At 46.4% G+C, this 13,312-nt stretch overlaps 1 protein-coding gene across 1 annotated transcript in view; it reads right to left on the reverse strand.

Annotated features, from left to right (window-relative positions):
• Window positions 1-13,312, reverse strand: part of CD101 (CD101 molecule) — a 36,752-nt gene that overhangs the window by 2,509 nt on the left and 20,931 nt on the right. Inside the window, exons 7-8 of the mRNA XM_060625576.3 lie at window positions 11,043-11,453; window positions 7,588-7,983 (exon numbers count right to left, since the gene is read on the reverse strand). Coding sequence (XP_060481559.2) covers window positions 7,588-7,983; window positions 11,043-11,453 — 807 coding nt within the window. The remainder of the gene's footprint in view (window positions 1-7,587; window positions 7,984-11,042; window positions 11,454-13,312) is intronic.

A 13,312-nucleotide genomic window follows, 5' to 3' on the forward strand; every position in this document is an offset into this window, starting at 1 on the left:
CAGTTGAGTACGACTGATAGCCACTGATAGCGTCATTGGTTTCTGTGTCCCCTGCTATGCCCGGCACTTGCCTGACAACGTTGGCTGATCTGAATCGAACCGGACTGACTGCAACCACCTGGGCAAAGGCTACTATATAAAGGCAAGCTAAAGCACACGATCTTCCAGCAACTGCAGTCCGTGGCGGGGGCGGGGGGTGGGGGGCACTGTCAGCGCACAGACACGCCAGGCATGCACAAGCAGTCCCAAAGTGGCTCCTGGCCACACGGCCAGAGAGGCAAAGGGACAGGGCTGCAAACCCCACAGGTTCCAGGACGCAGTGCCTAACAGCCTCCATGCACAAAGGCACATGCTTAGAGAGACACCAACCACTAAATGTAGTCTTCCGACGACATTTGTTTATGACAGGATATTTGAACTTGGGGCTTTTTGGAAAACTCTGATGCTAATAGTAGCTGTGCTTTTATTGCAAAATTGTAATGACATAAGCAAGTTCTTCTTCAGAGGTTAAGTTACAGGATTCATGGGATTATAGACTCTTAGAGATGTAAACGGCTTTGGAGGTCATTTCCACCAACCTCTACCGCAAGAATCCCATTTTTGGCATTGTTGATGCATTTGCACCTTGAAGAACGTCTCTTTGCTGGAAGTCAAGAAAGAGCCTTAAACATTTGTCCGGCTCCTGCCTTGTGAACTCCTGAAGGATAGGGCCCATGTCTTATGCATCTTTTAATCTTGTACAGCACTTTGTCCATAGGTCATCAATGGAAACCGATGGATGAATCAATTGCGTGAGTGCATTGCACACACAGAAACCCAGGGGTGGCTGTCGTCCTGTTACACAGAGTAAAGACCATCACTGAACATGAGGCTAGCTCTGAACAGGACTTGACGAGCTGAAGGAGTTTGCAGCTGGATTTTCCCTGGTCTCATGTACATTCTTCGTCCTCAAGTTGGTTTGGTTTTTGAAAGGGTGGACAATGATAAAGCTAGACTTTTAATTCATATCACCCTCTCTCTCTCTCTATCCTATCTGACCCCTCTCTCCAAGGCCCTGCTTGACTACAATAAATCTCCCCAGGTCTTATCTTAATATATCTGAAGGCATGTGGGTAGGAAGGAGGTAGAAATGGCAGTGCTGAAAGAGACCAGAGCTGTAGAAAACAGCGGAGAAGAGCACTGGCCTTGACACTTCACGCTACTCGTACTCACAGTAGCGACTGAGTACCTCTTCCATCTCGAAGGGAGCCAGGTTCACATTCTGGCTCTTCCACATACTGTTATTGACGTTGGACCAGTTACTTACCCTCAATAATGCTTAGTTTCCTCATCGATCAAATGGGGATAATAATTTCTAGAGTCGTGATAAGATAATGAAGTATTTAACAGAGCGCTCAGCACATCTGTTGAGTCAGCAAGGAATAACTATCAGTACGCTGGTAGGAAAATCACAGGCAATGCTGTCCCAAGAGACCGGGTAGAAAACGGGGCTCGACCAGCTGGTTCCCCACACAGGCACCACAAGCTTGGCCACGTTCTGCAGGCCCAGTCTCTCCCTCAAGTCTCTGGTCCCTCCGTCTCCATGGCTGGGTGACGTTCCACTGAGAGTCGAATGATTACGTAGGAGACTCTGACTTCCCTTCCCTATCATGGGAGGCAGAGAATTGGGAAGTGAGAGTCCACCTCTGTGTCACCGTTGCTAGGACGGTGGTGCGATACTGAAGAGATTTGCACCAGCACGCAGAAGGTGAGAAGAAATCCGGTACTTGGCTTTTTTTCTTTTTCCCCTGAGACTCTAACCTTCAGCGTGAAGGGACTGCCAGAGGGTTTGGGTATCTTAATGGGGAGGCGACTGCTCTGTGTGGAGCAATCTGCCATCAAAGGATAGCACAGGCACTCTTCACAGTGCCGAGTTGGCCAACAGCTAGCAACTGTCAGCTCCAATGCTTCTAAATTACCTCTCCTGGGAGGGCAGGGTTTGCTCTGGATCCCACAATCACCAGTCCCCACCATCTGCCTCTCACCCATATCTGGATTAGAATTAGCGACATCCCAAACCATTAAGGTTTGGCATTTTGAATCAATCCGAGTAAGTGCCCGATGCTCGAAGTACAAGGTCTGCAAGACAGAGCCAAAAGCGTAATGAGAACACTTCATCACGAGGCTTGGTTGATAACTTGCTCCCACCCACAGCCAAATACACCACGAGGAGCATTCCTTTTCCATATTACCTCAGAAGTACTGACTTCAGCAGAGGACAGATACCGGAGAGCGAGGGGGCTACCAATTCTGCCCCCACCCCAACCCAAATTCAGCAACGGACCATGCCAAGTGTGGCCATGGGAGAGAGTTGGCTCCCGCCAAGAAATGAAAGTAGGGTTCGGGAACCCAATACAAGCGCATTCCAGAATGAATGGTGCCTGAAAGTATCCTGTTTCATCCCAACTGAAGACTCGCTTGCTCATTCTTTCATGAAGCACTTACTGAGTACTACGTGCCAGACTTTGTGGGAGGCACCAGGGTAGCATAGAAAAATGTTATGGTCTCTCCAGAAACTTCAGTGTGGTAGGGGCACATATCTCCTTTGAAGGGTCACTTTCTAAGTATATCCTTACCCACCTAGAAGCTGGGGAAGAGTAACAAATACATACAATGACAAGTAATCCAGTCCCCAGAAAGCCTTATAATCTTGCCTATTAATTAATTACAGAGAATTCTCTAGAATAAGACATTTATGTCTGGGGTCTGAGGGTGAGGTAGGAAGACTAAGGTATCTCTAGCCCCTCCCTTGGCTTAGTCATAGGTAAGGAAGTCAGATGGAAAAGCAAATGCCAGGTCCATTCCATTCCCCCAGGGAGATGCGTCTTAACTTTTCTGTCTCCACTTGAGCCACGGCGCTCCACAGATTTATTAGGTAGTCCTAAACTAACCCACCCTGAAATTGCCACAGGGAGGTGGCAGAAAACCATCTGAGAAGTGGAGAGTTGGTAGCATGTTAGTCCCTGAGAAGGTAGCGGATAAGTTGGGAGGTGAAGGATTAGTAGGTGTTGACCAAAGGTGGCATGGAGGGGCACTGCAGTCAGCAGGTGGTATAGCGTCATCATCTTCCTCTCCGCGGCCTCTTTCCCCTCTAGAATTTTTTAAAGTGCTCAAGTCCCTACCAGCTCCAAACCAAAACAGAACAAAGTAAAACTTCACTGACACCTCTTGCCACTTATCTTCTCTCTTACCTTTACATCAAAGCTCTTGAAAGTGTAATCTATATTTGATGTGTCCACTCTTTCACTGTGGTCTGCCTTTTCTCATTACTTCTCTGCAATTGCCCTGCAGTGTGAAATCCCATGGACACTTGCCCGTTCTTATCTTAATTGACCTCTTTACGATAGTTGAGTTTGTTGGCTTTCCCTTCCCTTTTGCTGTGCTCTCTGCTTTTGGTTTCTAGGATACCACCAAACCCTGGTTCTCCTCCTACCTCTTGGCTACTCCTTTCGTTCCCCTTCAGTCTCCTCTTCTGTACTTCCCTGATCAATAGTATCTCAGGGATGCATCGTTGGACACCATTATTGGCTATGAGTTGATGCCTACTAATCTACAGCTCTGGCAAAGATCTCTCTTGGAAATCCCCATGTCTATTGGGTAGAACTCTCTGGATAACTCACACATACTCCACACATCAATTCCAGCTCAACTTATTCAAAATTGAACTAATTTCTCCATCAGACCTTATATTACCTCATTTAGTGAATGTCCCCACTAACCACCCATGCTAGAAACTTCTTATTCATCCTTGATTCTCCCCTTCTGCCCATTCACCCTCCACATGCACCTAATCAGTCTCTAAATCCTGAAGATGCTGCTGCCTAACACTGACTGCCTGCTTTTCTCTCATCCCTCATTAAAGCACTGCCTTAATTTGGACCTTCATCTTGTCTCACCTGGGTTCCTACTATCAATTTCAAATAGTGCTCTCTGCTCTGTGTCTGCCTCCCTTCCAACTCATCTTTAACAGGGCTCCCAGTGGGAGCTTCCTAAAATGCAAATCTCATGATGTCACTCCCCTGATTGAACTTCGCTGACACTCCATAAGGTTCATGACTCAGTTCACCTTCCTTAGCTACATATGTGGGATGAGTTTGAGATCCATACCCTCCCATCTCACTAGCTGCCTCTCTTACCCTTGCGCCACAGTTTTTTTTTAAATAATTTTTTAATGTTTATTTATTTTTGAGAGAGAGATGAGTGGAGAGAGAGAGTGTCAGAGCATGAGTTGGGGAGGGGCAGAGAGAGAAGGAGACACAGCATCTGAAACAGGCTCCAGGCTCTGAGCTGTCAGCACAGAGCCCAATGAAAGGCTCGAGCCCATGAACCAGGAGATCACGACCCGAGCCAAAGTCGGACACTTAAACTAACTGAGCCGCCCAGGTGCCACTGCCCTTGCACCACAGTTTTTATGATCATCTTGCCTAGCCTTTCCTTTCCCTAAAATATGTCCTCTTCCTTTTCATAGGCCCCATACTCTGGGGAGTTTCCCAGATCTCCTCCCCACCCAGCCCTTCACCCCAGCCCTGCCTCTGCTCCTTGTGCAGCACCCTAAAACTATTTCTTTGATGACACCTACCATTTTGGACTTTACTTCCCCAACAGAATCTGAACTCTTTGGGGGATGCCTGGGTGGCTCAGTTGGTTAAACATCCGACTCCTGGTTTCAGCTCAGGTCATGATCTCACGGTTCGGGAGTTTGAGCCCCACATCAGGGTCTGTGCTGACAGCACGGAGCCTGCTTGGGATTCTCTGTCTCCTCCTTCTCTGCCTCCTTCCCCCACTCTCTCTCTCTCTCAAAAAATAAACATTAAAAAAAAAGGAAAAAGAATCTGAGCTCTTTGGGAACAGACTCTGTAATACATGTTTTTGTGATCTCAGAAGCTCACATGGTTATTTATTGAACAACTTAAAATATTTTGTCATGGGGCGCCTGGGTGGCTCAGTAGGTTAAGCATCAGACTTCATCTCTGGTCATGATCTCGCAGTTCGTGGGTTCAAGCCCTTTGTTGGCCTCTATGCTGACAGCCTAGAGCCTGCTTCGGATTCTGTGTCCCCTTCTCTGTCTGCCCCTCTCCCATTGTCTCTCTCTCTCCCTCTCTCTCAAAAACAAATAAACATTAAAAATAATAAAAGGAGTAAGAGGTATATATTTAAAATATTTTGCATATATATAGATATAGATAGATATAGATAGATATAGTATATACGTGTGTGTGTGTGTGTGTGTGTGTGTGTGTGTGTGTTGTCTGTGTGTGTGTATAGCATGTTTGGAGGCATAAGAGGAAAGAGAGTTAACATTTCTTGAGCACTTACAATATCCATGGACTATGCTAGCTACTTTACACACATTTGTATTACGATCCTCATTTTATGAGTAAAGCTGAGGCTCACAGTGGTTAAGGAACCAGGGTATGATTTCACAGCTCATAGGTGGCAGGGGGCTGTGATCCAAGCCTAGGCTTGTCTGATTCCAAACCCTGGGATTTTGCATCCCACACCCCCCCCCCCCCCCCACCACCACTGCCTCCCCAACTACCAGGAAAGAACAGCCAGGTAGAGGAAGCAAAATGCTGTAAGCAAGGATTTACTTGGGAACCCCCACTGTGTCTATAACAAAAACCCTCAGCTTATCATGGCACAGGTTTTCAAGCTTCTTCAACTGTAAAGAATACAAAGACCTCCCAACTTTTAATGTTTTCTTTCCAGAGTTTATCTTCTAAAAACCTTACACCTGACTTGTAAGGATTCTACAAAGATTAACTATATATATATATATATATATAGTTAATTTATATATTGCTGTGTAGGATCCCATGTCTCTCAGAGGAGATGTGCTTTTTCATCACAGAATATATATTTATTACAGTTATTATCTATTTATTCTGCCACAAAAAGTGCTGATTCTACAGAGCCTAGGGATTCCAGGGAGAAAACATGTATGGAATGTGCTCAGGTTGTGGGACTTCCCGTAATTGTTGGAATAGAAGAAAAATATCTTCTGGACACTGGGGAGAAAACTTCTGCTGAAGAACACTTGGGGGAGGAGGATGCTGGAGCCCTAGGGAGCAAGTCAGAGAACTCTGACTTCTGCTCTAGAAGCCTGGCTGGGGCGGGGACACAACTGTCCCTATTTTGGAGAAGTTGCCACCTATTCCCAGCACCGCTTTTTGCCCCCAGAGAGTGTCACCAAAGCTAGCTGGTGTTTCAGGAATGTTACCTAGAATTGATCCTTTTTACTCTTGCTGGTGTGGGGCACCAAGGTCACAGCTATGCATCTCCGGTGTCCCCTTCCCACTATTAAGTTCAGCGCACCTCTCGCCTTTTCCCTAAACCCCACCAGGAAGGAGCCGCTCAGGGGCATCTGGGTGGCTCAGTCGGTTAAGCATCCAACTTTGGCTCAGGTCATGATCATGTGGGTTTGTGAGTTCAAAGCCCCTCATCCAGCTCTGTGCTGACAGCTCAGAGCCTGGAGCCTGTGTCAGATTCTGTGTCTCCCTCTCTCTCTGCCCCTCTCCCACTCTCTCCCTCTCCCTCCCTCTCTCTCTCTCTCTCTCTCTCTCTCTCTCAAAAATAAATAAACATTAAAACAATTTACATAAAAAGGGAAAGAAAGAAAGAAAGAAAGAAAGAAAGAAAGAAAGAAGCAGCTCAGAGATGAGCTGGCCATATTAGCCAGCACACTGATCACCAGGGAAGATTTATGGGTCTGGTTGGAGAAATTTTTGCTTTCATTAACAAATGCTTAATGAATGCCTACTACATGCTTGGCACTGTACTGGCTGGAAGGTTGCCCTCTTCTCCTTCACAGCCTCTTGCTCCACACCCTCCTCAAGCTGTGCACTAGCTGAGTAGGTTGGCCTTCCCACGTGGACAATGGTCACTCTTGGGCCAAGGTCTTTAAGTAGCTGCCTTCCTCGCTGGACCCCATAAGCAAGCTCCACAGAGCATACTTCCTTCTCTGATGCCTTTCAAGCTGCAGTCATGTGAGGCCCACCCACCACATGACTATCGTTCTCAAAGCCCTGCTGATTTGTTGACCTATCGAGAGAGAAGAACATGGCACTTACTCATTAAGAAAAGTTTCGCTTTGGTTTGGAGGTGGGGAGCATGTAGAGGCAGTTGACTGCAGTGAGACCAAATGAAACATCCCATCACCAGGCCCCTATCCCTCATTCCAACTCCCTCTGCAGATCCGAGCATTCTGAGACTGGAGAACCAGCCAAGGGGTAAAGATGTCCGCTTCGAACATAATTTTGTTATTGAAAGGGATACGATGTGGATGGCTTTTTTGGTTCGGGAGGAGAAGGGGCGGGGGAAGCAGGTCAGATGCCCCTGACATTTCCGTGTCTGTGCCCGAAAACTTGCGTAGACCTCATCTATCCAAATGAGAACTAGCAATCACTATTGACAGAAACTGCAAAGTCACTTTCTTTAGGGAATCTGTAAACTGCGTTCAGCAAAACGTAACTGGGAGGGAAACACAAGACGGGGCGGGGGACAAAGATTCTCCTGACCAGGGGCCGGGGCAGATTAACCCCTACTTACCTGAAGGCAGCACCGTGAGCACCACATGCTGGGACTCATCTGATGCTCGGTTGACCCACGTGCCAGGGGTACCATGTGGCTCCCACTCTGTCACCTTGCACCAGTACAAACCAGCATCCTCCATTCTGACCCGATGAAGCTTCAGGACAAAGTCTGTAGGGGATGAGCGGTAACAGTACAGATGCCCCCCGAGCCCCTCGTCACCATACTCCAGCAAGCCATCATGCCGAAGGTGTACCAGCATTTGCCTTCCTGAATGCTCCCCGTTGCGCAACCACATCACAGAGTACAGAGAAGCCGAGCTGCCAGAACTCTCCAGGCTGCAGCGGATGGCCACCTCCGTGTGCTCGGTAGCATTTTCTGTCCAGTACACTTTGGAGACGCGTACCTTGCTTCCTAGGAAATAAAATGGCAATAAGTTAGAGAAGAATCCAGATTTTTAGATTGGGTACCCCCTCTGAAAGATCTAGTTCTCACTGAGGAGATGCCATCTTAAACTCTTTAGATAACCAGGTCTCTCATCTTTAACGTTTTCCCTTGACCCCTGTCCTTCTTCAACGTGTGCTAGAACATTCTGTGCGATGAAGCAAACCAGCCATTTCCCTTCAGCCCTACCTCTTGTCTGCTGAAGGCCTGCCTCTGAAGCCACCAGCTTCAGTGGGTGTTCTGCTCTGCTGTTTTACCTCTCCCTGGCCAACTCTTTCTTCTTCTGCCCAGATGGACCATCCAAAACTTCTGGCTCTTCCCTCAAGTCATTACTGCACCACTGCCCCTCATTCTTGGCAAATTACCTTCCTCCCATATACCCAGATATCATCTCAGTCCAAGATGCAGGGAAAGAGGAGGCTATCTGAGAGACTGAACATTTTTATACAAGTGTTAGAATACCACTCAAGGAAAGACGATTTAAATTACTGGATTAGACTAAGTCTTAAACAGATTTTGACCTTTACTTCTTAAAAATTTTCTCCTGGGGTGCCTGGGTGACTCAGTTGGTTAAGCATCTGGCTCTTAATTTTGGTTCAGGTCATATCTCATGGTTCGTGAGTTCGAGCCCCATGTCAGTCTCCGTGCTCATGGAGCCTGCTTGGGATTCTTTCTCTCTCCCTCTCTGTCTCTCTCTCTGTCTCTCTCTCTCTCTCTCTGCCCCTCCCCTGCCTCGCAAAATAAATAAATAAACTTAAGAAAAATTTTCCCCTCCTAACCTGCTGGTGAGAACTTCAAATGAAGACCAGAGCAGTTACTAACAAAGTAAACTATAGTATACGCTAAATTTTCAACTCTACTACAAACACATTTATTGATCAATCTTAAAAATTTTTTTTTGAATGTTTATTTATTTTTGAGAGACACAGAGGGACAGAGCATGAGTGGGGCAGAGAGAGAGGGAAACACAGAATCTGAAGCAGGCTCCAGGCTCCGAGCTGTCAGCATAGAGCCCGACTCGGGGCTCCAACTCATGGACCATGAGATCATGACCTGAAACAAAGTTGGAAACTCAACCAACTGAGTCGCCCAGGCGTCCCATATCTTCCTCTAAAAGGATAACTTTGTCTGATCCTGGATTTTTGTTGTTGTTGCCATATTTACTCTCTCCCTCCATTCATGGCAAAGTATGTGAAATATTAGTTTATCTGATTCTGTCTTTGCTTCCTCATCTCAAATTCCTCCCTACTTTAATGCAAACACCTTCTAATTCTATCCCATGCTCTGGCCAAGATCATTAGTATGGGCCTGATTTCCCAGCTCAAGACACTCTAGTTTTGTTGTCCGCTCTGTGGGTTTTATCACCGAAGTCCATTTTCTTCTTGAAATTCTCTCTTCTTTTGATTTCAGAGAACGTGTCTTTCCTGCAGTTCTGACCACTCCTTCTCAGTATCTCTCCCTGGGGCCTCTTAACTCACTCCCTGCCCTGGGGTACACAGCTGGCCACCCCCAGCCAGCCACACCTAACCCACAGATATGTTTTGTTTGACTCCCACAGTCTTTTTTAAAAATTTGGATTAGCTGTGTATAGTCTCCACCAAGAGATATCACCAAAAAAGATTTTAGGCGTTTCTTGATGTACTAAAAGATTGGGCAACACTGAGCCCACATTTCCGGATGGGAAGGGTTTGCTAGCTTGAGCCAAGGAGCGGCTGCCTCCTTAAAGGCTGTGCAAACACTGTCAAGATTTGGCTTAGGCAACTGGGAGAAAGGGCTGCCAGCCACACAGATGGAGAATGCAGAAGTTTGCACGGGTCTTGTGGGATGGCAAGAATGATAATGAGGTTTGGGACGTGCTGCGTGTGAGGGTCTCAGGGGCATCCAAGCAGAAATGTACAACAGGCAGTTGGGAAGAAAGAGCCAGAGCTCAAGAGATCGGAGCGAAGTGTAAAGACTTTGCGCTATTTCATCGAAGGTGGTAGTTGAAACCAACACAGTATTTGAGAAGTTCTGGAGAGAGCAGAGAATAATGAGACAGAGGGGCCCAGGATCTGTCCCTGAGGAGCACCCACATTTACCAGGGAGAAGAAGGGCCTGAAGAACACAGAGAAGGGGAACCAGAGCAGCAAGAAAAGAGAGCCTTGTGCTCCACTACTGTTTGGCTCCACTGCCCCCCCTACAGACCGTAAGCTCCTTAAGGCAAGAGCTGTGCCTTATTTCTCTTTGTATCTCTAACTGTCTAATACATAGTAACGTTTATTATAATCTTATTTGTGGGTGTACCATTGAAAATGCAATTTTAAGCACCAAACCAGACTAACTTCTTTGCATTGTGCTGTTGGATCTCAGCCAGTTCCCGAACCCTAGCCGTGACATCTGTCTCATTTTAATCAACACTGGAGGTGACCAAACCGATACCAAGAGATCTAACCAACCCTGCCCACACTTCAACCGCAGCGCTCTTAGACCAGCGCATGTGGATGGAACTTCTATTACAGTTTTAAAGCTCTCCTGAGGAAGAGGAGACTCCCTCAGTAAGCATTCCGACAGTTAACTACTCTTATTTGCCGTATGTTTAGGCAGCCAAATGTTGAAAAGCAATTTCTCCACACATCCCTATAGAGTTGTACAGTTTCTGTTCACAGTGGGAGAAATATGCTTCGTATTACTCTCTCTTTGCCAAATTACAGTAGAGCCCCACTGGAATGACACAGCTTGTTATTACAGAGATCTAGAGATACGATACCCTGGGTAGCTGCATAGAGCAGGCTGCCAGGCTGATAGGCAAACCAATCAAAGGGATCTTGTTCCCATCCAGACTCCTCAAAACCTCAGATTGACTCACTTTACGTGACTCCCACGTCCTCTGCTGGGCCACCAGGTCCTGCATTCATTGTGTAGGTGGCCACTATCCCTATGGCCCTGGGTCACCTTTCTACCTTCAACATAATCACTCCATTGAAGAGCTTCCCAAGAGAAGAAGGCCATCCTATAGAAAGCCGTTGTGAGAATATACTCATGAGGTTTACCTGTGGGCCTGAGTTTCAATTCTGTCAGACCTGACTTCTTTTCTCCAAGCTTGTGCCAAGTGCCGTTTCTGGACAAGAACCATTCTTCCACAGCACAGTGGTATCTGCCCTGATCGCTGTCTTCCACATTCAGAATCTGTAGCTGAAACAAGTCCTGGGAAACTTTCTTGGGGTGGAATTTTTGTTTTCTCAGTAGGGAGTGAAATTCATCCCCATATTTTACAACATTGGTTTGGTCCATTTCCAGGATCCTCAGCCAGGTTGCATTCATGGAAATGGGAGAGAAGTACCAAATAACGGCTAACTGGAGGTCTCCAGTGGACTGGGACAAGATGCTACATTCTATGTTGGTGTTGGAGTTGATGAAGATCTCTTGGACTTGACTGGTTGAGTTCACTCTTAGCTTGCTCTCTAAATGAAAAGAATGGTGACAGTTACTTTTGTTTGTTACTTTGTTTTGTTTGTTACTTTGCTAGAAAATAGAATTTTAAGGCAGAAGGGACATTAGAGGCCAACTGGGACAATGTCTCCTCCATCCACTGGATGGGGGAATTTCCTCCCCAGCAGCCCCACTCACTGCCCATTGAGCCTCTGAACAGTTCCCCAACTGACAAACCAGTCCATTCCATCTTTGGACATCTCTGCCACTAGAGAATTCTTTCTGATATCAAGTTGAATCTTACCACTCCATACCTTCCAGCCACTGGTCCTGGTTCTACCCTTACCTGGATGAGTGGGATGGGAACATGGGGTGGGAGGAAGTGTCATACAGGAAACTAATCTCTTCCACATGATAATGCCTCATTATTGAAGCTTAGACATCTTCTCTTCTGCAGCATTTCATAAATCAAAGTAAGAGAAAGTGCCCCTATTAATGCTTTGTCTGTGTGCTCACTCTCCAGAGTACCCCCTGATTCACAGTTTGCCAAACGCCCTTGTTGGTATCTGCCCTTGAACTCAGGTAAACAAAAGCAAGTTGTACGTGGGGCTATTAACATTATATGTTTCTTTGCAGCCAGTCAACTGTAAGAATCTCATACAGATACATAGTCAACTACCCTTTTATTCCAGCAGCTTTTCTGCTCCGTCGGGAAGATGAATGCTAAAACCTGCCTTCCAAACCTTATTCTAACCTCTTGCTGACATCACTGATTCTGCTTTTGTAACTGCTTCTTGAAGTTGCCAGTAGATCCCTTTATTCTTCCTTCAACAAACATTTATTAAGCACACACTGTGTTCTCTGTCAGACTATTCCCCACTCTGTGGCTACCTCCCTTCCGTGGGTTCACAGTCTAGAGGGAGACACTAGTACAGTCACAGAGGCTTAGGATTACAAGACTGTGTCACCCAAGAGTGACAGAGGTATGCAGAAGTCAGAGCACAGGGCACGACTACCTAACTCAAATATGGGAGTGTGGGGAGGCTTTCTGGAGAAGAGACCTCTAACCTAAGTCTTAAGGGTTAATAGGAATTAGTCTGATGGAGAAGAGGCTAAAGCGTTCCACACAAAACACATGACTTGAACAAAGACTGAAAGAGGGAGAGAACATAGAGTATTTGAGGGCCTGCAACTAGCTCAGTGTGGCTGGAGCTCAAATTCAAGATGGAAAGTAGAAGATGAGTCAATCGACAAGGAGATCATTACTAGTACAAAAGATGTCACTCAGCAGCAGAGAGAATGACCACTACCATGTCTGAGCATCCACTCCACGCATCGGCACTGTACTAGGCACATTATCTGTGTGTCACCACCTTTAACGTGCGCATCTTTAAAGAGCAACTTATGGATGAAGTACCTAGACTTGGATGGATTGTGTGACTTGTCCACAGCTATGCTGCTGTCTGGTGCCTGTCAGATTGAAATGACTTCAAAGGCTCTTGAACACTCTGCCTTAAAAGAATGCAAGCCATGAAAGAAGATGCATGACCCAGCAGAACTTTGCCCAGGTTGTGTCATACTTTTTACCTCTGTTCTTTTACCAGCTGACAAGGTAAATTATATTTGACTATAATCATATCCTCTCTCTTATACATTCACGTGGTAAAACAAGAGGATAAATGTATTCTAATGGAATTTACGTTATCCATACCACTAATGGAGACATTCCAAACATTTAATGACCCATGAGGCATGGGCAGTGATCAATCCAAAAGAATGCCTCCCCTAGCTCTAGGAGCTGGCCTTAGAGGCCCCCTGTTGTGCCACATGGTACCTTGCAGGTGCTGGGAACTTATGGGAAGGGGGGAAGGGGCATGGAGCCACAGTTATT

The sequence above is a fragment of the Panthera onca genome, chromosome C1, assembly GCF_046562875.1.
Source record: "Panthera onca isolate mPanOnc1 chromosome C1, mPanOnc1 haplotype 2, whole genome shotgun sequence".
NCBI classification, from domain to species: domain Eukaryota; kingdom Metazoa; phylum Chordata; class Mammalia; order Carnivora; family Felidae; genus Panthera; species Panthera onca.